The sequence below is a fragment of the Artemia franciscana genome, unplaced genomic scaffold, assembly GCF_032884065.1.
Source record: "Artemia franciscana unplaced genomic scaffold, ASM3288406v1 Scaffold_1012, whole genome shotgun sequence".
Lineage (NCBI taxonomy): Eukaryota > Metazoa > Arthropoda > Branchiopoda > Anostraca > Artemiidae > Artemia > Artemia franciscana.
In genome coordinates this window covers 17,063-44,194 of record NW_027062722.1, presented here as the reverse complement: position 1 = coordinate 44,194, position 27,132 = coordinate 17,063, and the positions used below count along the sequence as shown (strand labels likewise).

The 27,132-nt window shown below is 32.6% G+C and overlaps 1 protein-coding gene across 3 annotated transcripts in view; it reads left to right on the top strand.

The window, feature by feature from the left end:
• Positions 1-27,132, top strand: part of LOC136042278 (E3 ubiquitin-protein ligase NRDP1-like) — a 50,348-nt gene that overhangs the window by 13,428 nt on the left and 9,788 nt on the right. For all 3 annotated transcript variants that reach the window (XM_065727232.1, XM_065727231.1, XM_065727233.1), the window contains exons 3-4: positions 2,694-2,836; positions 17,174-17,639. In XM_065727232.1, coding sequence (XP_065583304.1) covers positions 2,694-2,836; positions 17,174-17,639 — 609 coding nt within the window. The remainder of the gene's footprint in view (positions 1-2,693; positions 2,837-17,173; positions 17,640-27,132) is intronic.

Here is a 27,132-nt window from a genome sequence, read left to right as displayed (position 1 = left end):
GGCAGCTTCACTTACTTTGGCAATATTATTAGCAAACAAAGTGAGAGCAGTGAATATGTTAAAAGTAGAATAGCCAAGGCTCAGGGTGTTTTTTCACAATTAAAGAAAAGTTTGGGAGAATACAAAGATGAGTGTGCGAACCAAGATTAGAATATTGGAAGCTACAATGATGACAGTCATCAAATATGGCTCTGAAGCATTTGTGCTCCGATAAGTGGATGAAGATTTACTAGATGTTTTTCCAGAGAAATTGCTTACGGATTGTACTAGGGTCCTGGCTGACTGATCGTATTTCAAACAGTAGCCTGTAAGAAAAGTGTAGTTCAATCACGCTTTCTAGGGTTATAATGAAAGAAAGCTTGAGCTGGTTAGGGCAAGTTCTGTGGATGAAGGATGACAGATTGCTGAAGATTGTCCCTTTTGGAAAACCGTCTAGGGCTAAACAGAAAACAGGTCGTCCCTATCTGGGTTGGGAGGGTGTAAAGAGGGAGATTCTGAAAAGATCGGGATGGAAGGGAGCATGCGTAGCTGGGTTAACCTCAGATGGCTTGGTGCTGTGGTGAGTTGTTAAAAGTAGTAGTAGTAGTAGTAGTAGTATACACAGGCTATATACGTATATACCTATATATGTGTTTATTCTTAGTACATAAATAATCGCGGTTAATGAATAATGGACAGCCTAAAACAAACACGAAACAAGATGAATGAACAGACAAAGCTTATAGCAATGGCTTTTACTAAAAAAGTATAAATCTAGCTAAAAATGAAGAGAAAATTCAAAAGAACAGCCAGGTCAAACAAATGACTTTTTAAACTCAACTGTAAATCCGTGTTATATGGACCAAATCTATGAGTTCTTTGAGATTTTCCAAGAGTTTCTCTATTTAATAGGATGTACTTGTGCCCATCCTATTGGTTGATGAATAGCTATGCCATTCTTAACAACCACTAGTTTTACGACGTAGACTAAACAGTCTTTTTCATTTGATCATTTTTTTGTGAATTAACTAAAAAAGCAAGACTTTGTTTCGAATTATTTGGGAACAAACTTCTAAACACAAGAACCGTTGATTTGGAATGGGAATTATTTTTGAAACATTAAAAAACCTGAGCACAACAAGTGAGGAATTGAGAAGCATAGCTCACCTAGTATATGGTATATTTTATGTCCACTTTGAGTTTTCATTTTGCTCCAATTGAAAATCTTTATTTTGCTATCAATTATAAAACTGTTTTGAAAAAGTCATTTGAAAAATCCATTAAAAAGTGTTCTATTACTTTAAAAAGTAGAGGTGTGAAAAAAAGGCAATCTTTAGTGTAAAGAGCGGGGCATTATTGAGGGGACAGCCCCCTCCATATATGGCAAAATTTCTGTTCGTTTTATGTTTTAATGTTGCTTCTTACTTTCAGTTGAAAAAAACTTGTTTTTCTTTTTTACTTTTGGATCTTATTTTTGCATAATGCCAGAAAATCTGGCTACTCCTCCACTAGAAAATCCCTCCCCCCAAGTATTTATTCTCTAGACAATTCACTCCTAGTAAAACTTTACCCTGGACAATTTCCCTTAACATGTCCATGCGTAGAATGGAGTATGTAATGAGAAAGCACGACGTCAAAAGAATTTTGTATAGGATTTCCGGCATATTCCTCCAGTGTAAAATTTCCCCTGAAACTTTCCTCCCCGCAAAAAATTATGCCCGTGGAAAATCTCATTCTTAGAAAATTCCCCCCTTGTTTTTGAAAAATGTACGCATACTTCCCAATAACAAATACTATACCTAAACAATAGGACAATTTTTTAACTTACAGACCTTTCCCCATGGGCCTGATATCTCCAAAAGCCTATTTATTTGGCCTTTTTACTATGCCGAAACAAATACCTGTTTTAATTTTTAATGGGACGATTTTGATAATAAAGGAGCATGGGAGGGGTCCTAGTTGCCCTTCAGTTTTCTTAGTCACCTAAAAAGATCACTAGAACTTCTATTTTGCTTTTGAATCAGCTCGTTTACGTTATTCTATGACCACGTGGTCATAGGTGGTCGATAAGGTCACCCCTGGAAAAAATACACAAACAAAAAAATACGCCTACGTGATCATTCTTTTATCAAAAAGAAAATTCAAAATCTTTTCAGAGAGGCGCTTGAAAATTCTACAGTAGGGTTATCTGATACGCTGAATCTGATTATGTGCAAAAATAATTATGTTACTATATTTGGAAAAAGCTCAAACGGCTAATTCTTCTAATGCATTGTAACCAAAGTTCCTTCTGTTAGAGTTTAAGTTACTATTTGGAATATTTTGCTTCTATCCCGTTAATCTATTGATATCAAAATTCCGTTATAAGAGTTTTAGTTACTATGGATTTGCTTGGCTCCTTATTTCCAGTTAGTTACAACAAACTATTTGATTTAAAGCAAGTTGAAAGAGCAAAAGAGTTTTGAATCTTACTAAACAAATAAAATCTGTTTCTCTGTCGAACAAAGACAGTTAATATACAAGCTTATGGAGCAGGTTTAGTTTCCTGTCTTTGTTTGACAGAGAAACAGATATTTTATTTTTTTAGTGTGATTCAAAAGACTTTTGCTGTTTCAACTTGCTTAAAATCAAATTTTAAACCAAGAAAATAAATATGTTTTATTCAACATACTATGATTAATTTTAACTAGTTAATTGTTGTATTTATATTTCAGGCTCCAATATGTGAACATGCTTTTTGTAAAATTTGTATATCGCAGTGGTTGAACACAAATCAATCGTGTCCACTTGACAGAGAACGATTAACCATAAGTGATTTGAGGCCTGTGTCAAGGATTTTGCAACATTTCCTTTCGAAGTATTTGGCTTTTTTCTTTTATGTAGAATGTGAAAGCTCATGTGATTTTAAAATGAAGACCATGGGCATATGCGTTCAATCGGAGCTTTATATATATATTTTTAGAGATGCTTAAAGTATAAAGAAACAGTTTAATTTGTTGTAAAAAAAATTTAAGTTTCGAGCAGTTGGATAAAAGCCTAGGTTTTGGACTGGAGCATAGATGAATTTAGAGAGAACTTAAATTATTATTTAAACAATTATTGCTAAAAGCCGAAATAACTTTTTTGTTTTTTTTTCTTTGATTAATTAAAAACAAATTCTCCAAAAAATGAGTTTTTCAAAGAAGTGTACAGAGCTCCATTAAACCAAAAATGAGCAGAAATAAAGTAAAATTATCTTCCAAACGCAAAAATGTCACAAATAGCCATCAATAAATAAATGAAACTCAAAATGAACAGGAATTACAATAAATAGCCAAGTCTTATTCAAAACGAGCAAAAATTAATATGAGTAGAGCTGACCGCTTTTCCCAGCTTCTGGAGACTAGAAGACAATTTGTAATGTAGCGAAAAGCAAACCAGGATTATTGAAAAAATTTGTCAAATGAATGTGGGTTAAGAGTTTAATGTACATATACAATACTTATTATTTAAAGTCTAAATGATTTTGGAGTTATAAAGTAAAAACTGTTTATTATTTATTTTACTTTTGGTAAAATACAAATTATGTTCGGGTAATCAGAACGTGCTGGTATTGTCAGCCCTATTAATTTTTCCTTTTATTTTTTCATTATTTTTCTTTTATGTGGAACGTGACAGCTCATTTGAATTTAAAATGAAAGTCATGGGCATACGCGTTCCTTCAGAGCATTTTTTTATTTTTAGAGATGCTTAAAGTACAAAAAGACAGTTTAATTTATGGTATAAAACCTGAAGTCTTGTGGAGATTGACAAAACCTTGCTTCTAATAATTTGGATCATAGATGAATATAAAAAGAACTTAAACTTTTATTTTTGAAAAATTATTGCTAAGAGCTGGAAGAACTTTTAATTGTTTAGTTCTTTGATTAAGCTGAAAAATTTCTCCAAAAATTCGTTTTTTAAAGAAAAGTAAAGAGCTCCATTAAATCAGAAATTAGCAGAAATAAAGTCAAATAATTTTTCAAACGCACAACTACCACAAATAACCATGCATAAATAAACATAACATAAAATGAACAAGAATTACGATAAATAACCAAGCCTCATTCAAAACTAGCAACAATTACTATAAGTATGACTAAACCCTCCCCCTATTTTCTGAAAACAAAACAAGATTTGTAGTCTACTAAGAACAATCTTTATATCGACATTCTTGTTTCTCATATTAGCGAAAAGCAAATATCATAACCAAGATTATTGAAAAAAACGCAAATGAATGTGGGTTACCAGCTTAAAGTACATATGCAATATTTACTACTTGATTTCTTAATGATTTTGTAGTTACTAAGTGAAAATCATTTAATGCTTATTATATTTTCAGTATAATGCAAATTATGTTCGGTTAATCAAAACTAATTGGTATTGTCAGCCCCATTCATCTTCGTTTCTGCTCGTTTGGAGTTTGACTCTGTTATTCATAATAATTTTTCGTTCGTTTTGGGTCTCATTATTTATTTGTTGTTATTTTTGGTATTTTTGCACCTGGAAAATTACTTGACTTTATTTCTACTCATTTTGGTTTATTATAGTTCTTCACTTTTCTTTGACAAATACTTTCGTGGAAATAAAATTGTTTTTAGTTTGTTTCTATTTGTTTCTAATCGAAACAGCATTTTTCATTGAAAAAGAAGTATAATTTAAATTGTTTAGTTTGGGAACTATAGTTTGCCTCACTATGTATATTTTGGATAAAATTTTTTACCAATTTTAAAAACATACTTCAATTTTGATAATCTTGGCACACAAAGAATTGTTGAAATTAGTTTCTTGAACCATCAAGTTTTCCTGAAAAATATCGCCAACAATTTTTTTTCTTAAAAAGCTCTCTTTATCGAATAACCTGTTTTAAAATTTCCCAAGATTTTTGACTTCATACATTTAGTGGCAGTAGTATCATTAGTAACAGCAGTAGCAGTAGAATTAGCAGAAGCCTTATCTTTTGTTGCAATTATAGCAACAAAAATTGTAATAGAAGTAGCAGCAGTGGCAGTGCAGAAGCAGTAGAAGTAGTAAAGTATGATGCAAATATTACTTCTGTGTCAGTCCAACATCTCCCACATCAAGGCTGTAATTTTCAACTTTCAATTTTCAAAAAATTAATTTTCAACTTTCATTTAATTTTCAATTACTGTATCGCTGATGCGCCCTATTGACAATCTGCATGCAAACGACGTGTTGAGATTCAGTTAACCTCCTGTCCTTAGCATTCCCTGGAAACGTAACCTTCATACACTCAGCTTTGGTTATAATAATAGTTATTATAATCCTTATAATAGAAACAAGTCATTTTTTGGGGAGTTTCTACCTCTCCCTGGATGATTTCTCATTCCAATCGAATTTTCACAGGGTTCCTCTCCCTGGGTTTTGTTTCCTAGACTTAGGAACAAGTCTTGTTTCTAAGAAATGTTTATTTGTAAAGATGTGGCATATAATATCGTGAGATAAGGTGTTTCTAGGAGATGGCATTAACTCTTATAGTGAATACCAGCTTCACTGCTTTTAAGTGGTTCCACGTGATCTAAGCTCCTAAAAACAAATCCCCAAACAACCTAACCCTTGCAGCCAATAGTATAGCATAAGGCAACGCAGAAAGAACTCCCGAGAATCTAAAAATTATAACCTGAACCTCATTGCATATACCCTAAACCTCATTCGCATACTTCAACAGGCACAACATTAGCATAATACAAGGTATATCTAATTTGATAACTTACATGGGCCCATATTATGCTAGTGCAGTTTTTCTATTTTATTGAGACATGACATCACACATATGCAACGCAATTGACTTCTGACATGTTAATTGTCAAGAACCTTTTTTAATTGTTGGATTTGCACTCGCGAGTCATAAGAGACGCTTTGCCTTCTAAACTGTGGAGCTACCGGATTTTGAACATATTATTTTAACCCAGATCAAAAGTTGTTATAGATTCTTGAGGAGTCATTATTTAACGTCAGGGGAATGACTAGACCTTTTGAGGTGAAATTTTCAGGCAGTTATGGAGGGGGAAAGTAGAGTTGGAAATGTGAGCTTGGGGATATAAAGGGTGTCTAATTGGGACTGTATGTATATTTTTTCTCTGATGCTTATTGATCAGTTTGCGATGTTAATAGCTAATGTAAAATACTCAGTTAAGACAGAAAATGAACGCTGCCCTCTCAGAAGAACTATACCAGGAATTTTTTGTACGATAAACTTGAATATCCTACGAATATGCTCCTTGGGAAATGAGTACTTTGAATTTGTTTCTTAGTCCCTTGGTTAGGGGAGAGGTTAGGAAAGAGGGAGAGATCACATTTCTTCACTCTTTTTTCTTAGATAAAACAACAAACCTTATTAAAAATAGTAAACCTAACCTGCGTGACACCAAGATATAGGATCATCCTACGTCGAATAAAGCGATGGCTGCTCCTTCTCATCCCTTGTTTGTTCACTAGATTTCATTGTTGCTTTACCACAATGCTTTGACTTTTGAATCAAGTGTTTTCGCAATCAAGTTACAGGCGTGGACTGATATGAAATTTTTATTTATTTATTAGACATCTACAGTTTACAATGAGTTGTATTGCAGCTCTTGAAGAAGTTCACGACAATATGTTTCAATTTAAAACACCATTCAGATCGTTTCTTTGCGGCTTATTAATATCGCGCAAAGCAGCACTTTAATAAAAATAATTCAAAATTGTAGTCAAATGTTTTTGAAATTCCGAAAAAATCTATTATTGTTACTTTATTTGGCCAGACTCCCATGATAAAAATAAAACATATGCGTGAGAAGCAAAATTCATACTGGGACTTAGCTCGTTCAACACTATTGAATCAAACTCTCGGTTGACTATTTATGATCTAGCCAAATCCATTTGACAATGGTCCAAAAAATGCTACAACTGTTTAACGTCCACTCACATTATAGAACAATTTTCTTAACTTTAGTTCTACACAGTTCCTTTATTCAGAGCAAACATATGATGTTATTTGCTTTGAATTGTACCTACCATATCATTTACAGGAGAAGTATATAAAATGTGTGTTCTGCCCAACATAACTCATCCATTTATTTTACAGCATTTTCGCTCCATTTTATGTAATTTTAATATCAATTATTGCACATTTTGAACATTTTTCACCCCTATATTCTAAATGAAAACAAGTCCTTCGAAACCAAATTTGGTCTTATTTTTATGCTTATCAAAATATGTACGGGATCTAGACTCCGCACCATCAGTTTAATTGCTTTTCAACTCAATTTATATCTTTTGAAATTAAAATTTTCAAAAATTTTACAATTTCCCTTCCTGAGCTTTAAGATCGTAACAGGTCTTGTGAAATAAGAATTTGATTAATTTGTGAAATAAGAATTTAATTATATTCCATTTTTTCTAGGCTACCAGTAAAATTTATTAGTTTAATATTTAGTGAAAAGTTCTATATCAATATCGACATAATTTATTTTATCTTCATTATTAAATTGACATATAATTAGTTATCAATGACTTCCATTATTGCTTTTGTTTCTTTTAATTAACTCTGGCTCTATTCCCAAGAGATTCCGTTAACCAGAGTTCCGGGAACAAATACAAACACGCGTCACCTGAAACTTCAATGGAAACCTTTCAAATGAAACACAAAAAGAATAAATAAAGTTTCTCTGCAGGCTGAAGATGGTCGAGTTAGTTAATCGATTGACTGATCATCGGTTGCTATTCAAAAATTCGACTATCACTGTTATTCAACCTCATGTAGCAGTTGACGATGTCAAAACAATCAGACCAAAGGGGCCCAGATTGAGGAGTAAGAATCAGCCAGATTTCCTCCAAACAAAAAATCCTGCGGGGTTTGTCCAATAACCTTGGCTGAAATTACCAACAGCAAAAAAAAATTAAAAAATAAGAAATGAGTAAAAGCCTGCGGGAGGGGTTTTGAGAAAACTTTTAAATTTAATTTATATTTAATTATGATTTAATTTTCATATTTTTATTTTAAAACTTAAAGAGTTTATTGAAATAAAATAATAAATTGTTAACAGCCAGGAGTTTTAACAGCCATCGTTATCTTAACTATGAAAAGAAACTAGCCTTTAATTATTTTCCCAAAATGTGTTTTTTTGGTCAGGAAAATGTTATTTTTTTCAATATAGATATCAAATGAAATTTTTTAATGAGAATTCTGAATATATTTAATTTATTAAGTTTAATTAAGCCAATTAAAAGTTACGAGACAATTACTAATTATTGAAATAAAACCTGTGACTTCACTGTGTGTTAGTTTCTCTGAAAAGACTCTACTTGGCTCTGGAGACAAAAGAACTTGTAGGCTAATTTAAATTGAAAGGGGCTATTAGCTGCATTTTATGTTATGGTTGTTACTAACGAAATATGTATTCTGAAGAGCGGGTGGAAAGTAAGAAGGATTTTATTTATGTTTTAAAGTACACAGACTTTACACGATATTTATAACCATTTAATTTTACTTGTTTCACATATTTTTCACGACAAAACATGTAATGTTTTGCGTAATTCAATTTCTCGTTTGGTTTTTCCTCGGGAAACAATTCACCTGACTTATACATTGCAAGCAATTCTAAATAGAACGAATAAGTAGTTTTATACACTGTCTTTCTTTCTACTATTCTTAGATATTTTTCACGTATTTCAATCAGAAATGTCCTAAGACTTAAAGACACAAGAGGTGGAAAAGCAAAAGCAGATAAACCTGATGCACTAAATATAAATTTGAATACTAAGAAAGCATTACTAACATTTTCATAACCATCAAAACTTTTATGGTAAACAAATGATCTCTTTTCTATTTCTCCTTTCATTTAAATTTGAAGCTAAACTTTAAACAAAATTAAGTGGATCCATTCCCTTGAATCTTCTTTTTATGTAATCAACACAAAAATGACCACAATTCACATCGTTAAAATTTTGGACTTGGGTAGAATGAAAGGCACTTTTCTTATTTGATGTCTTAAATAGTTGACTATTTCATTTCCAGGTTGAATTCCAAAAGAATCATAAAATTCTACGAATGAGTACTTGGGATCATTGAAATAACAAGTCCTATGCGTCCCAGGCGATCCCGTAAAATCACAATTGATTACACCACATTCTTTTTTCTTTATTTACTTAGAAAGTTATCTCGAGAAAAAATACCTTGAAAATAAGGAATATGACCTAATTCATTGAATATATTAATATTTGTCAATAGTGTCATATGATTTTTGATTCTTTCTGATGTTCCCTGGTTTTCGGAAGTGAGCATTCTTTGAATTGTAAAATCTCAGCTGCAGTTGCTTTTCTCGGTCTTCCAAGCTGTTTAGGTTTTTTTAACTACTTCTACTTGTATTTTCTTGGGTGTACCAAGTTTTTTGGGAGTTTTAAAAACTACTTCCGATTCAGATCCAACTATTTTGTGTGCAACTGATATTTTAAACCTCGAACTTTTGGTAAAGTCCCTGGTAATATTAAACATTCATCTTTAGCGTTTGAAGAATCATTAATTTTATGAACAATTTATTCCTGCCTATGTACCTAATGTAAGAGCAACTTAACCACTTGTAAGAGCAGCTTTACCTATTGCAGCTGCTAATAGTATAAAACATTGAAGTAAGTCACCATTTTGAAATAGTTGATGATACAATATAATTATATAGACATCTTTATTCTTTATTTTTCCTTGCCCGATTTGTTCAATTTGATTTCTTTTAATTTATAATTTAGCAGGTTCTTTACCAAATATTTAGTATTTGAGTTGGGCAATTTTCTTCCTTCTTAAAATATTGGTTGTTTTTACTTTTTGAAAACGGGATAAATGAATTGTGTATTCAATTAAGTCAGCTTTTTCATTGATTTTGAATTTATCAAGAAGAGATAAGAAGGATAATCTTGGACTATTTTGAAGGGTTGATCGATATCGCATCCTTTATTTTTATTTTCATATTTTTCAATCTTAGTTACTTGTCTCTTATGAAGTAATAGATTAACAGGTTCTTGTTCCTTCACTTTTGTATGTGTTACTCACACTTTACATTTTGCTTTTGAATCAAAACATGTTTTAATTTTCTGTTTTTCTTAAGTTCTGATAAATAAATTTTATAATCTTCCATTTATTAGAGAATTATTTTTCTAAATAAAACTCCAAGGTAAAGATATTCGTAATACACTTTTCAAAAAAAACTTAATAGGCTTGATTTTTACTTCAAACTTCCTTTCATTCTCTATTGAAATGCTTCATCGGAATCTTATTCAAGTTTACTTATTATAATATTTCCGAAATTGTCTAAACGTTCAGATAACTGCACAAAACCCGTCGAGCATGCGAATAAAGTTGGAAAATTAACTGCATCTTACCCATTTATTGGGTTTGCAATATTTCTAATTCGTCTTTCTTCTGCATTAATATTCCTTTTGTTACTTTTAAGGTATTTTTGTACTAATGTCATCAATTATAGTCAATATATTGTCAGGCGATTGACAAGTTTTGGTTAATCTATTAATACCCTCAATTAAATGCTGATTTGTAAGAATTCGGTGGTTAATAACTTCAGGCTTGAAATCGTTTAAAATAATTTTATCCTTTTGTGAATTCATAGCATCTTTCTCTGATTCTAGATCACCTAGATTTGTTAATCGTTTCAATTGTGAAATATTATTGACATCATCATTCAGTTATATACTTTTGTTCAATTGAATTCAATTTATTTCCAAAACGGGCAGCGGACAAGCCGAATATTCGTTTAGTCGTCAAAATATAAATTTAAATACAATCTATAGTCAACACGATATACAAAAATAATTTAGAATAATTTTAAACATCAACTAAAAACCAGTAAACAATAACTGACTAGTCAAAATATAATAAAATATAACTGACGAACTAAAGCAGCGGACAAGCCAAATATTAGTTTTAGTCGTCAAAACACAAATACATGTACAATCCATCGTCAACAGTGATGAGATAATTTGAAATAAACACAATCGCTTACTTAAAATCAGTATACAATAACTGAATAGTCAAAATATAATATAACAAACTAACTAAAGCTTTAGCTATTCTTACTTAATAGCAGTAACATTTACAAATAGCACATTTAAAACTTTACAAATAAGAGAACAAAGCTTCATTAAATATCTGTTTCGAGACACATTGACTGGCTGTATACGAGGTAAAGCTTCTGCCACTGCTCTTGCGGGTCATTCTCGATGTGGTTTGAAGTTAAGGTGTAGTATGGATTGAAGGGATGTAATGTTCAACACCCCTGTTCCAAAAGGAAGTGATAGTTTCAGTCAAGGGCTAGCAAGGGTATCTAGGCAGAACTGTTCAAGGAGGGCACAGTATGGGACTTTGGGCACTTTTGAAATTACCAACAATGTTCGAAATTGAACTCTCTCATGTGCGTCGGACTGTTCCTGCGTTAGGCTCTTATGCTAAACGGGCTAACAGGCTTTAGGTCAATTGCCATCAGACTAATCCTGCGTTCAGGCTTATCCAGATATTTGAGAACTGTATCCAACATACTTACCAGATAATGGGCAGTGGACATTTTGGGTATGTTTCCAAACTGTCTATGATCAATAAGCTTAATTACTTGTTTCTTTAACCAAGCCGCCAAAAAACTCTCATAAGCTATGCTAAACACAGGGATTATTGTAATTGGCCATATTCCAAAAAAACAATCATTTGGTGCTTCTGTCAAGGACCGCTTTAATTAAATCTACCGGGATATCAACCGGAGTTGCACTAGTTCTTTTCAAAACGTTTAACTTTTGTTTTAATTCATTTGGCTATATAATAGGGAAGTCACCAAAATTAAGTTGAGGATTTGGTATTTCCTCTTTTGGTAGAGGAGAGATTGACTATACAATATTAACCAGGTAAGAATTTGTTTTGTTTGCAGTTTCAAATTCTTTTACATCTAAATTAAAATCCACTCCTTTTTTCAACTATATTTTTAATTTCTCTGTACCACTGGCATTGCTTTGACAAACATATTATTCACTTTTCTTTGGGTATATTCATGAGTCGCATTTTTTCTCATTTTCCAAATTAGTTTTTTTAGTTTATTTGGTTGTTCACGTTTGCCTTCGCGGAAAAGCCGCCTATTTTCTAGAATGAGCGTCTTTATATTCATAGTGATGTAAGCACGATCCGCAAACTGGAGTTTTGAAGTTCTTTGGGAAAACGAGACTTGTATCAGACTTGAATTTTAATGTGTACCTTCTGCTTTATAAATATCATCCCTGCTCACTTGACTAATCCTAGCCCCAAACTTTGAGAGACCTTCGTCTCCTATTGGTCTGCTCGTCACTGTTGTACTTTTGTACTCAATCCGAATGATTTGTAGGGGATTAAGCTCTAGAGTAAAGTGATCGGTACACCAGGTACTGGTTCACTATAAAACTCATGTAAATTAGAAGAAATAAGGTCTAACATAGTATCACCTTTAGTGATTGGCTTTTTGACCAGTTGCTTAAGACCAAGTGTTCTGTTGATTTGCTCAAGTTTCAGTTTATTGGCATCAACTAGCATAAATATTCCGTAATTAGGGTATTTACTAGTTACATAATTATCACTTAATTGCATTTTTCTAGAAATAACTGGCTATTGGCATTCTGGCCCGATGAATAATAAATTGAACAAACAGTGATTCCAGCGAATTTGCTTGGAAGCCATTTAGGGTGCAGAAAAACCCAAATCAACTCATCATGCTTATTTAAACACGGGACTTCTATTAATCTTGCTTTGATTTTATTATGCGAGTAAATCATAACCCCGCCTCCCTTTTTACCCAGAGGATGGTCATCAGGGCGAAGCTTAACAAAAATATTATAATCTACAATTTCTGTTAATTAAGAATACTGTCGGTGCGCTTCAATAACAACTACGACTGAAGCTTTAACTATATTAATCAAACTGTCTAACTCACACACTTTATCCATATTCAAACTTTCTGCGTTGCTGTAAAGAAAAGTTGGAAAATCAAAATCATCTGAATTCAATTGATTTGCAGCACTTGCAGCACTGTCGTAGAGTTTACCTTAACAATAACAGTGAAAGGTTCGGTTTTCAAAACTGACTCTAAGCTCCTATCCATGTATTCATCTAGGGTAAATGTTGCGAAGGGGTTCCGCATTAGGTATATGACTGAAAAGGCTGCTCTGACTAGCTGATGCTCACTGGGAGTGCTGTCTGGGGCTGTGAACTAGACTGGAGCGGGAGAAGTGAGTTGGGTGGACACAGAAGGGGGAAATGTATGTAAGGGAATTAGGGAATGTAACTGAAATCATGCTCGAAAGGGATGGGACCTTCCTCTAAAATCGATCCCCGCTTTTTGTCTAATTCTTTGTACTACCATCGTATCCTTGCGAAGGTTTATCTCATGGCCTAGAGAGTATCCTACTAAAGGATTTTGGGGTAAAAATCATGATACATGAAAACATGATACTTGTGACAACCGAAACAACGACCCCACATAAAACCAGAAAAAACTGAGACATGGCCAAACAAGAACGAACTCTTATTGCAAGAACGCGTTAGAAAATATTCACAAAACTGGAGCCGATTACATCTTCTTCCGTGGTTACACTGTGCAAGTAAAAAATCCTTGCAAACTAATTTCGTTTTCTTATTTTCAATTACACGCTGATCACCTTTTTTCCAGCTAATTTTTCCATTTCCTCCACTTTCATTTGCCACAAGTTCCTCATAAACAGTTTCTATATTTTCATAAAATTTTGCAGTAAACTTATAAGTTTTTAAAACAGAAGTGTCATTATCCTCTTTCAAATTCAGTTTACAACTATAAGCCGTTAAATTATTCCTGTATTCGGGGGCTTGATCCTCTACCATAGTAAAAAAGGATTTGTTTGTGGGATTTTTGTGTTCAAGAATAATTGATGTCATTTCAATACTATTAAATTAACTGTTCCGGTCAATGTCATTGCTAATCACTGTGTTTTTCACAGGTTCAAACGTACTTGACCTCTCAAATGAATTTACAAAGGGTAATATACCGTTTTCTGATTTATTTTTTTTTACTTGATTGACTTCATTATTCTTTTTTATATCACTGTTTTGAGTTGCAGAAAGAGCTTTGGAAATAACGATCGAAATGTAGCTTAATAAATCTTCGAGTCTATCTGTTAATGGCTTAAGAATTTTAAGATTTGTCTGGCAAGAAAAATGCTTAACACAGTTATTTGGATACGTTAAATTTTCACTGGTAGCATATGGATAAGGTTTTGTCTAAACTGATGCCTCACATGAGCATGTACGCAATTTTTTAATGGTGGTGTTGAGTATTGGATGGATTGACGGAAAACAAAGGCCTTGCCCTCAGTGTGAGAAGAAACTTCAAGGGGGGATATCTGTTCTTGCTGTAAATAGGGTGAGGCTGAAATCATGCAAAGAGGGGAGCAACGGCAATTTAAGCTCTTTTTAGATATTAAGTATCAAAGCTCTTAAATTAGGAGGACGAAGGGAACATGTTGAAGATAAAAAAGGTGAATAGAAAGAATTTATCTGATTGATTGGCATTCAAACAGTTCGTGGTAACGAACTGTAGTAAGGAGCGACCCGGCTCAATAGTAACCAAAACTCTAAAAAATTGAATTTTGATATCAATAGCTACATCAAAAGAATTGCATTTTAATACTGATTTAAATATATAAGTTTCATCAAGTTTAGTCTTACCCATCAAAAGTTACGAGCCTGAGAAAATTTACCTTATTTATGAAAATAGGAGGAAACACCCCCTAAAAGCTATAGAATCATAACAAAAATCACACCATCAGATTCAGCGTATCAGAGAACCCTGCTATAGAAGTTTCAAGCTTCTATTTACAAAAATGTGGAATTTTGTATTTTTTGCCAGAAGACAAATCACGGGTGTGTGTTTATTTGTTTGTTTTTTTTTCTTTTTCCCAGGGGTCATCATATCAACCAACTGGTCTTAGAATGTCACAAGAACGGAAATGAAAAGTTCTAGTGCCCTTTTTAAGTGACCAAAAAAATTGGAGGGCATCTAGGTCCCCTCCCATGCTCATTTTTTTCCCAAAGTCAATTGATAAAAATTTTGACATATCCGTTTTGTTCAACCTAGTCGAAAACCGTAATAACTATGTATTTGGGGATGATTTACTCCCCCACAATCCCTGGGGGAGGGGCTGCTACTTACAAACTTTGACCGGTGTTTACATAGAGTAAAGGTTATTCGGAAGTGTACAGACGTTTTCAGGGGGATTTTATTTTGTTTGGGGGGTGGGGCTGAGGGGAGGGGGCTATGTTTGATGATCTTTCCTTGGAGGAATCTGTCATGGGGGAAGAAAAATTCAAGGAAAAGTGCGCATGATTTTCAAGCATTATCATAAGAAAACAATGAAAAATAAACATGAAAACCTTTTTTCAAATGAAAGGAAGGAGTAGCATTGAAATTTAAAACGGACAGAGATTATTACACATATGAGGGGTTCTAAAAATACTTTAGCATAAAGAGCGAGGTATTTAGGAGGAGATAAATACCTCGCTCTTTATGCTAAAGTACTTTTAGTAATTTCAACTATTTATTCTACGGCCTTTCTGATTCAGGGGTCATTCTTAAAGAATTAGGACAAAGCTTAAGACTTAGTGTAAAGAGCAAGGTATTAACGAGGATACAAACCCCCTTGTATACATAATAAAAATATAAGATAATGAAAGTTTGTTACGTAAGTTGCTAATTTATAAGTTACGTATATTTTTTAATAATATAAACGTTCGTTAAAAATTAAAAGTTCTAGTTGCCTTTTTAAGCAACCGAAAAATTGGAGGGCAACTAGACCTCCTTCTCCACTCCTTATTTCTAAAAATCGTCTGATTAAAACTAAGAGAAGGCTATTTAGCCAAAAAAAGAATTAATATACAATTTTCATTTTAATAATTTATGTGCGCAGAGCCAAAACCAAACATGCATTAATTCAAAAACGTTCAGAAATTAAATAAAAAACTAATTTTTTTTACTCTTTTTTGACTCTTTGCCACAATTCTACTTTTTAAAACAATTAAAAGCTTTAGCATAAACAGCGAGGGATTACGGAGGGGACAACCCATTTTATATACAGAGTAATTTCTGTTCGTTTTAAGTTTTAATGTCGCTCCTTACTTTCAGCTAAAAAAATTAGTTTTTTTATATTTAATTTCTTACAGAAGCAGTCAGGACAACACCAACTCTCACTCCATTTAGCTGTATCAATTCTTGCACACTTTTTCACTCCTGCATGAAACGAGGAATTGCACCCTCAGTATTTCACAGAGTTTCAAAAGTCTCTCTGCTTACATTCAGGACAAACTAGTTTTTCTCAAACCATTGTTTTTAAGAGGTTAATTGCCCGGCTGAAGAACTTAACTTAACAACAAGACTAGATCCTCACACGTTGGATCCTAGATGAAGACTGAACGTTACTTAGATGATGACTTTGTTACTCGTATACTACCAATATTTACTTCTGGTGCTTCCAAAATTATTCATTTAGTATAAACAAATTTTGTGAAGTGGATATCCAAGCTATTTCTGTACTTGAGAGATCCATCATTTGTTTTCAAATCATTTAGTAAAAATTTGTGATTCTTTGTTGCCGCGTTAACGTAGTTGATAAATTTTTGATCAAGTTGATCAAATCAGACGCATGTTTTGTCGGATTCTATCTATTTTTTTTGGATTACAAAACTTTAAAATGCAAAATAGCTAATATTTAGTCGTATAATCTTAGTTGTATCAAAATTGCCCAGAGAAATATAAGTTATTGATGCATTTTGTTTTTTACCTCTCACGAATAAATATTCAATTTTATCTGATCTTTTTCTGTTACAAAATCGTCAAAGATAAGTAAAGTTTAAATCTTGGGATCTTGGTCATCTAAATTAATGATATCACTTTCATCATTACTTGCTAAAATAAGATCCATGTCAGATTTTATTCCAAGACATTCATGTTAATCATTTCATCTTTATATTTTATCTTCTTCTAGATCTTTAGCATACAGATAAATTGTTTTAAGTTTAGGTAATCATAAATCAAGTTCAAGAGTAAATTGGTTTAACCACATCCAAACCTACCACAAATCAATAGTCAAAACGTCTGTCTCTCTTTCTCTCTAAACTTACATTTTTTTATAGACTAACCTTGACTTGCAACAACCAAATACACGGATGCCTTGCCATTGTAGCACAGGAAGAACTCGAGACACATCTTTTGGAATGTAGCTTCGATCCTAAGAGACTTGTTAGTTGTAACTCTGGATGTGGAATTACAATAAGCTTTGGTGAGCTTGCAAACCATAATTGTGTGCAAAGTTTAAGGCAACAGATGAAAGAGACTTCCGAAATTCTCTTTGGACTGATAGATACCGAAACAGAAAATAAAAACAAAATGTCAGAGATAGAATCAAAATTGGCAGGGTTCCAGGTAGAAACTGGTGAAAAAATGTCTAATCTAGTCAAAAAACTGGAAAGAATCGAAAAAGAAAATGAAGACAAAATGTTAATGATTGAATCGAAGTTGGAATTACTTGAGGCGGAAATGGCAAATATTCGAATATCCAAGTCTAATTCATTTCATGTAGAGAGTGCTACACTAAAACAGGTAAAGACAAAATTTGAAAAATATTTAATATTGATCTTTGAGAAGAAACCTTAGTTGTTTTATTTTCTTCAGTTCCTATTTTAATAACAACTTTGCGATTGTCCACTTTTTTAGTTTCTCGCAAATTATGCAGCGATTGCGTTTTCAATATCTGTTCAATATATATGAAGGGGTTTTTCCCCTCATTAATACCTCGCTCTTCACACTAAATCTTAAGTTTTGTTCCAATTCTTTAAGAATAACCCCTGAATCAGAAAGGCCGTAGAATAAATACTTGAAATTACTAAAAAAAGTATTTATCTCCTCCTAAATACCTCGCTCTTTATGTTAAAGTATTTTTAGAACCCTTCATATGTGTAATAATCTCTGTTCGTTTTAAGTTTTAATGCTTCTCCTTACTTTCAATTGAAAAAAATTTTTCATGTTTATATCCTCATTGTTTTTTTTGATATTAATGCTAGAAAATCCTGTGCCCTTTTTATTGAATTTCTCTTCTCCAATGAAATGTTCTTCCAAGGAAAGATCCTCCCATATAGCCCCCTCCCCTGAACCCCACACTCAAACCAAAAAATCCCCCTGAAAACGTCGGTACACTTCCAAATAACCATTACTGTAAGTACACATTGGGACTGTGGGGGGTAAGTCATCCCCAAAGACACAGTTAGTACGGTTTTCGACTATGCGGAACAAAATGGATATCTCAAAACTTTGATTCGTTGGCTTTGGGAAAACAATGAGCGTGGGAGGGGGCCTAGGTGCCCTCCAATTTTTTTGGTCACTTAAAAAGGGTACTAGAACTTTTCATTTAAGTTAGAATGAGCCCTCTTTCAACACTCTAGGACCTCTTGATCGATATGATGACCCCTGGGAAAAAAATAAATAAACACGCACCCGTGATTTGTCTTCTGGCAAAAAATGCGAAATCCCACATTTTTGTAGGCTGGACCTTGAAATTTGTTCTATAGGGTTTTCTGATACGTTGAATGCGATGGTGTGATTTTCGTTAAGATCCTATGACCCTTAAGGGTTGTTTACCCCTATTTTCCAAAATAAGGCAAATTTTCTCAGGCTCGTAGCTTTTGATGATAAAGACTAAATTTGATGAAACCTATATTTTTCAAATCAGCATAAAAATTCGATTCTTTTGATATATCTTTTAGCATCGAAAATCCGCTTTTTACAGTTTCGTTCACTATTGAGCCGGGTCGCTCCTTACTACAGTTCGTTGCCACGAACTGTTTGATGAACCTAAGAAACTATATAATCAACGAGTTGTCTAATCTCCTCGTACACCTGCGCCCTCAGTGCAAAGATAGAAAAATAATAAAAGACTGTAAAAAAAAACACGCGAAAATCCATAAAGCAAACTATAATTAAAAGTTAAAATAGAGAAAATGCTTTTAATAGACAAAGAAAAAAAAGAGAGAGACAGAAGGAGAAAAGGAAGACTGTTTTCCTAAATTAGTGATTAATATATACCAGAACTTGAATGAAGCCTTAACCCTACTCATCCATACAATCACATAGGTCAAACAGCAAAGCCATACACAATCAACCATAAAGAATAATCCATGGACAGGCAGTCATGTCGTCAATAACTATAAGTCGTCATTTACCAAACAATAGAAACTATAAAGACAAATAATTCAGAGGCAACAACCCAACACAAGGGCTCATCAGGAGAATACACTTGTCTGTAGGGTTTCGCCACATTAAATTCTCTACCCAGCCAAGTGTTGTGGCTACTACAAAATAACCATGGCATCCACGTGTCAGGTATCACCCCCAAAATACATGCATATGAAACAAAAAAAACAAACAGCAAATGTAAAACAACCAAGTAAAACCAAAACAAGCTTATCCTGTTAATATATCCCTCGTTTTAGCAACAATAGGTAAACTAAATATGATAAAATTTACCAAATCACAAATATTAACACATTGCAAAAAACCTGAATGAACTAAACAATTATAGAATTCATCTTTACCATGTGACTAATTAAAAAAAAATCCGTTCTATTAGAAAGACAATTCAAAATAAATGGCGCTGCAAGATCATTTCTCAAACCTCCGAAATTCGTTGAAAATTTCTTTAAATATTTCCAGATAATTCTTTTCATATCTATTTAAAAGTTCGTTATAATGAAAACAAAATTTTTTAAATTGCCAATTTAATTTATTTGCAGAAAAACCTCTTGATATCAATTTTTGGCTTAAGATTTTACATCTATTTTTAAAATCAATATAATTACTACAAATCCTTGCATAACGAAGTAACTGTGAAAAAAAAGCTGAATATGTGATATTTGAGTGTATATTACTTTCAGAGAATGGGAAACTATTCACTTCAAAATCAAAATCATCCGTTTTAATACATTTTAAAACTTCATTTATTATTATCACAAATATTAATATTTAAATCTAAGAAATGATCTTCATGACCAGCGCCATGACTAGGTTCAAGAATAAGCTCTGATGGATATATATTTTTAGAAATATCAATGAAATCCTTACAATTTAAGACCAAAATATCATCTAAATATCTTTTATTATTTGACAAAACATGTTTTAAATTATTCGGATTTTTCTTATCCATCATATATTTATATTCTAGTTGACTTAAAAACAAGTCAGCTATAAATGGGCTGGCATTCCCACCCATGGGAGTCCCCACAAAATGCTTGTACAAATCACCACCAAATCTTATATAAGTATTGTATAAAACAAATTCTAATAACTCAAAGATCATATCCAAGCTGTAACTTCTCAAGTTAGCTGTAGTATTAAAGCAATTTGTCCCTATAGCTTTTTTATTATAAGTGTCTATTTTTAAGAACCTTTTACTAGATAAGAGGAAAGATTTCTTGATAACAGTTTTTAAATTATCTAACACTACATTAAGTGATAAATTAGTATACATTGTCGCAAAATCGAAAGACTCAATTCTTTTAGCTGAAACCATTGTTAAACAATCTATCACCTGAGGTGAATTATTAACACTCCAATATGGATTAAAATTCGAAAATTTTTTAATACCAGAACAATAGGTTTTAAGTTTTTTTACAATTTCTTTTAAAATTAAAGAGAGGTCAGTAGCAGCAATGCGGGTTGGACATTTAGCTGCTCCAGCAATAAACCGTGGTTTAGGGGGATTCTTATGAAATTTTACAGTCCAATATAGGAAAGGGAACTTTTTATCATTGTCATTTATTTTAATATTAAAAATTTTAAAAAGTATTTCTTCAGTCTATTCAATTAAATTCTCGTCCTCTAAATTTACCTCTTCGTAAACATTAGTTGTGCATAACTCCCTTTTTAAGATATCACAATACAGCTTCTGACAAATTATGACAAAATTATTATTAGCTTTATCCACTGGCACAATTACAAATTCATTCTGTAGATTAGCAATTGCTTGTTTAATATTCGCATTATAAAATAATGATTTAGTGTTACTATTTTTTAAGTTAGAATATATTTTATTTCTTATTCTACTAATAATTAAATTCTTCTAACTTTGGAAACACTCTTTATGTTTATTCTCTTTCTTACACCATTTATCATCATAAATAAATCAAAATATTTTAAAAAATATATATATATATATATATATATATATATATATATATATATATATATATATATATATATATATATATATATATATATATATACATTACGAAAAGAGAAATAACCAATGCAACAGCACAAACACATTGAAAAAAAGGGAGAAATAATATAGAGAGCTATAATAAAATAGACCAACTATACTATAAAAATTATAAAGTAAAACTATACTAACTATATAAAAACTATACTAACTATAAAATAATATAGAGAGCTTCTATAAAAAAAAAATAGAAGCTACTATTGTGACCCTGTGACTGCTGCTATTGTTGATGGTTACTGGAACAATTTGATACTGCAAGGGGGGGGGGGTGAACGACCTGATGAATTCTCAAGACAAATATCACTTTTAGAGGGAACTAAAATCTCTGGTATTTTGCAAATTTCAACATAGGAGGAAACAGGCTGGGTCCCTCCAACATCGTTACTACCTTCAAGTAGAGGATGCTAAGAATCTCTGAGATTTTTTTTGAACAATTGAGAAGCTAAAAAGTCTCCAATAGCTTCTAAACCTTGGAATTTATTTTTAGAGGGGATAAAATAACTGTTAAATCCTATAGTTTGAATTTGTTTGAAGTGGCAGTGTCACATAAGAATTTAATAGATGGAATATCCGATAAATCATCCTGACAGATATTGAATTTTTACATGATATTGCTGCTGCAAAAGGATTCCAACTTTAGAATTTACCAGACACTACTGAAACAAAGAAAACACTTGAACAAGTATCTGTAACTAAAAATTTATTTATTAATGTTATCTTTAGCTGTTTTTCTTATCAAGGATATCAAACAAAAGGATCTTTGAGAATCACCAAAATATTCCTAATCAACAGTGATTAGTTTCATTGACTCAAAGCCAGGATGCTCGTAGAAGAGATTGCTTATGGAATGAAACAAAGGTTCATATGAATAATCAATGACAAAGAACATGGAAAGCTATACATTGCTAATAGCGGTTCGGCCAATAGTAAAAATGTTTTAATATTGTTCCTTTTTGGGCTCTAATTTTTTGGGACACATTCTGTAGATAGGCCTAAATCATATTAGGTAATGCAAATTACACTATTTTATTATCTAACAAGAGTTAATTAAAAATACTGATTCTTGGACAGATAATCAGAAATTAAATTTAGCAAAGTTAAGAAATTTGACACTGCTTCACCGGTTTGTAATTTTGAGTCATAATTTTGAAAACAAATCTGATTTATCGAGATATGTATCTCTTCAGTCATTTTATTATATTCTGTCCAACTTTGTTGTCAATTATTTTTCCATAATCTCCTATGCTCCTTAATTAAATCGTGACATATTGATTTAAGTAACTCATCTGACTTTTCTGAGGCATGTGGGACACCTTTTTGTTTTGTGTTAGTCTTGGTAAGAATCTCTCTAAGTTGCCACTCTCTTGAGTGTCATTCGGAAATTATCTTTGAAATATTAGAAAATTAGCATGGTGCCTAAACAAAAAAAAAAACAAAAAAACAAATAAACACGCACCCGTGATTTGTCTTCTGGCAAAAATACGAAATCCCACATTTTCGTAGACTGGACCTAAAGACAGAGGAAGATTTATTACATGTGAATTAACTACAAACCTCTTTTTTTTGGGGGGGGGGGAGGGTGTAAGTGAGCCAAGAGATAATTGAACTCCCGTAGCTGAACTCTCGTGCAACTGAACCGCCATTTAGCTGAACCCCATTTAACTGAATTCTCGTGCAACTTAACTAGCGCAGGACCGATAGGGTTTTTTGGGGTCTGATATACGGATATATTGGTACTACACCAATACGGATATAATTTGCCGTTAAATTTCACTCTGAAAAATAGCTTATCAAATTTTAAACATCCTCATCTCATATTCATACTCACATGTTTGCACCTGATTTATTAGACACCAAAGAACAGCCTCAATAATTCACTTTGAATTCTAACAATTAGGCCTTTTACAAGAATTGTTTGATTTTCTTTACCTTTTCTGATCAGTTGCTTCTGAGCACATAAAAGAAATGGCGGATATTTGCAGAAATTGAAAATAAGAAACAGATTAGTCAACGAAGCCAGTTAAATTCCATAAGCACCAATACGTGAAAATCTGATTGACAGAAGTGTAAAATACTTATTAAAATTGATTATTCAAATCCTAATTTTAATTGCACAAGTTTGAATTTCAATCATTCACATAATAATGTGAAAACTAATTCTACTTTCGGATGAAATGGTCTCCTCCTAACTAATCCTCGCTATGCATACTGGATGTAAGGTTGCAGCTAGAGTATTAAGTATGAAGGAGAGATTTAAAGATTGTATCGAAAAAATCGTCCAGTATGGCGAGAAATGTGGGCACATAAGCTTAACTTCCTAGGTTTACAGGTAAATTTTTCAAGGTGTTAACCACGTGGTGGTGACACATTGGGACCTCCCCCCACCTTAAAATACCTCCTCTCCCTCAACTGTTTACTTGAATGGATATCATGGCTTTAACCGATTGAACGTTGGATCGTTCACCCACATAAGTACAAAATCACCAAACAAATGTATGGTGTATTATATTCTTTATAGTTGTTGTGTACGTTGTGGTATAAGATGTACGGTCTTGAAGTCGACTCATATTTAGAATATTACTGCCCTAGGTTTTACTGCCCTACAGAAATTATTACGCATATGAGGGGCTTACCTCCTCGTAATACCTCGCTCTTTACACTAAATTATTTTTAGAAATTTCAACTGTTTATTCTACGGCCTTTGAGATTCAGGGGTCATTCTTAAGGCATTGGGACAAAATTTAAGCTTTAGTGTAAAGAGCAAGGTATCAACGAGGGGTGAGCCCCCTCATATACGCAAAAAAAGCATACGAATATAGAAGTTTGCTACGTAAGTCAATTCGTAAGTTACGTATATTGTTTACTTATGAAAACGTTCATTAAAAATTAAAAGTTATAGTTGCCTTTTTAAGTAATCAAAAAATTGGAGGGCAACCATGCCTCCTCTCTCGCTCCTTTTTTTCAAAATTTTCCGATTAAAACTATGAAAAAGCCATTTAGCCAAAAAAAAAATTAATATGCAAATTTCGTTTTAATTATTTATGCGTGGAGAGCCAAGATAAAAAAATGCATTAATTGAAAAACATCCAGAAATTAAACAAAAAAATTATTCTTTTTTAAATGCAAGTAAGGAGCGACATCAAAACTTAAAACGAACAAAAATTATTCCGTATATGAAAGGGGCTTTTTCTCCTCAACGGCTTTCCTCGCTCTTTACGCTAAAGTTTTTTACTGTTTTAAAATGTAGAGTTAAGAGAAAGAGTCAAACTTTAGCGTAAAGAGCGGGGCGTTGAGGAGGAAAAGCCCCTTTCATATACAGAGTAATTTTTGTTCGTTTTAAGTTTTGATGTCGCTCCTTACTTTAATTTAGAAAAACTTGTTTTTTTTTGTTTAAGATCTAGTTAAAGTGATGAAGAAAACTTATAACTTTGTTTTTGACCGAGTTGCCGCCCCTAAGAAAAAATTGACTAGGGAGTAAATTACTTGGACTTCCGCTAGGATTCAAAAGAGCACTGGAGCTTTTTTATTTCCAATGGATGGCACTTTTTTGAAGTTTCTACGACAGCTAGTTCTATATGAAGTTTCTTGGAAAAAAAGAACAAATTTAAGTATATTGTAGGTAGCGCTATTGCGCTGCCTATGTTAGGGGTTCATATTGATCTGCCCACGTAATTGTGTACAAATATTCTGTTATGTCTTAAGCTACATTTTCTGATTTCAGTTGTAGACCTGGTGATTTTAAATATAGGTTTTCACCATTTTAAGGAACGTTCAAGTTCTGATATGCTGTTATATTTAGTTCCTGATTGACAGCTTATTCAACCAACCCTGGTTTTTCACGATCTTTAGAACTCCCAAATATAATTATAGGCTTCCGCCGGTGCTAGGGAAAGGTTGGTTGGACATATGGGTATACTTTCAATCTTAGAACAACTTTGATTCTAATGGTTTTATCGTGCTTAGACTGGAAAACATGGAAAACAAGATGTTTCGTTCTAGCTTTACCAAGTTAATTTTTAATATTTGATTTTAGGGGCTCTTGTTTCTTCAGTCACCATGACATAGTTTACATAAAAATTAATTAAAAATCGTCAGTCTGGTACTGTGTGAGGTTTTCTTCAAGGATGAAAAGAAATTATAGGAGAGGGGAGAGCAAATAGCATGTGAGGTACTATTTGGGGGTCTGTTTGTCTAACTACCACTTGTCCTAAGTTTCTAGTGTCCATAGATTAAGATATATGTATATTCAGAATATCGATAGATAGAAAGGGGACTCCTTGATGAAAGTGAAGTACCTTATGGCTGATTTTCCACAAATTGTTACAAAATAAGTGCTAAACTGAAAGGTGTTTGTACTAAGAAAGCCGTACCCTTAACAATTTGGTTATAAACTTATTTATGTTATCAAGAATCTCACTAATTTTTCTTGCAACAAGGACTTGACAAAAACTTCTAGAGGGAAATTGGTTTAAAATAAACACGTAAATAAAACTCAGCAAAAAGGGGTTTGAAACTTTTAGTTTCATCTCCCCAATTACCCTTCATTACACTGATTCATATTATTATAATTTTTGTTTTTGGCTTGTCAATCTAGTTGAAACCCATTATTTTGAATTTAGGGTATTGTTTACTGGATAGATTAACAACATGGTTTTAAGTTAATTCAAATTCAAATGTTTTTATGCTGTTTTGTATTAACGCTATCACCGTCGTCTCTTTTTTTCTAGAGTAGGAAATGATTTATCCTTCTGTCAAATACGTCCAGATAAAGCAAAATTTTATTTCCGTAACAAAAAAAAAAATCAAAACAAATTTTAGTTTATTTTAGTTCTCAGTTCAGGATCGCTTACGTCATTATGTATCTGTGAAAATGTTCATGGTGTCTGACAATAATAAAAAAATTTTTAACTCAAACCAGAAAATTATGTTAAAGGAACTGTTGCCCAAAGTTTATATTAAGAGACGTTCATCAGAAGAACAAACCATTGCAAAAATAGGACTTAGTTACCTGCCTGATTCTTTGAGGCCGCTAGTCGACATGACAGGTAATATATTATGAAAGGGTCCAGCAGTTTGTATTAAAAAAAGAAAGTAAGACCTAAGAGCTAGTCTGGCTGTAAATTTGAAAAATGAAAAAAAAAATCGGACAACATTTTAAAACTTAAATCGTCAAGAAAAAGATAGTTTGAAGGTGAAGGATGTGATGAACCGGGTCCAAAAATTATACAACCTGAACTGTCAAAAAAGGAAGTTAACGTGATGAACCAGGTGGGAGCAATGCGCAAAGATTACAATGCATTTTTAGAATAAATTAGACAAAATTTAATACCCCTGCCAGGAAGTTCTAAATTCACTCTGATCGAAGCCCTTTTCCTAATTTTTCATGACCACTCGTTCTAAATGATGAGACCATGGACAAAAAAATTATCATAGGAGATACATATTTCGACTGTGTGAACAGTATCGCCTTGAGTCCTGCTTCTGAAATCTCAAGAAATGGAGTATGCGCAAAGGTGCTTGTCGAAGCACCTTTCGATAATTGGGCACCAACACAAAAGTGTTGCCCAATTATAGTCCCTAAATTATCTCTGAACGACTTAGGTTGAAGAGACGAAATATGTCTTTATTTATGAAGATTAGAGGCCCCTCCTCTAGCTTTTGCCATTAAAGTTACACGAATCCAGGAATCCTCGTATTCAAACACACGAGCAATTTTGGGGTTATTTTCTAGATGGCTTCAAACTCCTTCGCTTAGTTGATTTCATGTGCTATATGATAAGAAAATGAATAAATATAGCCTACTTGTACGGGCCTCGGCCTCTA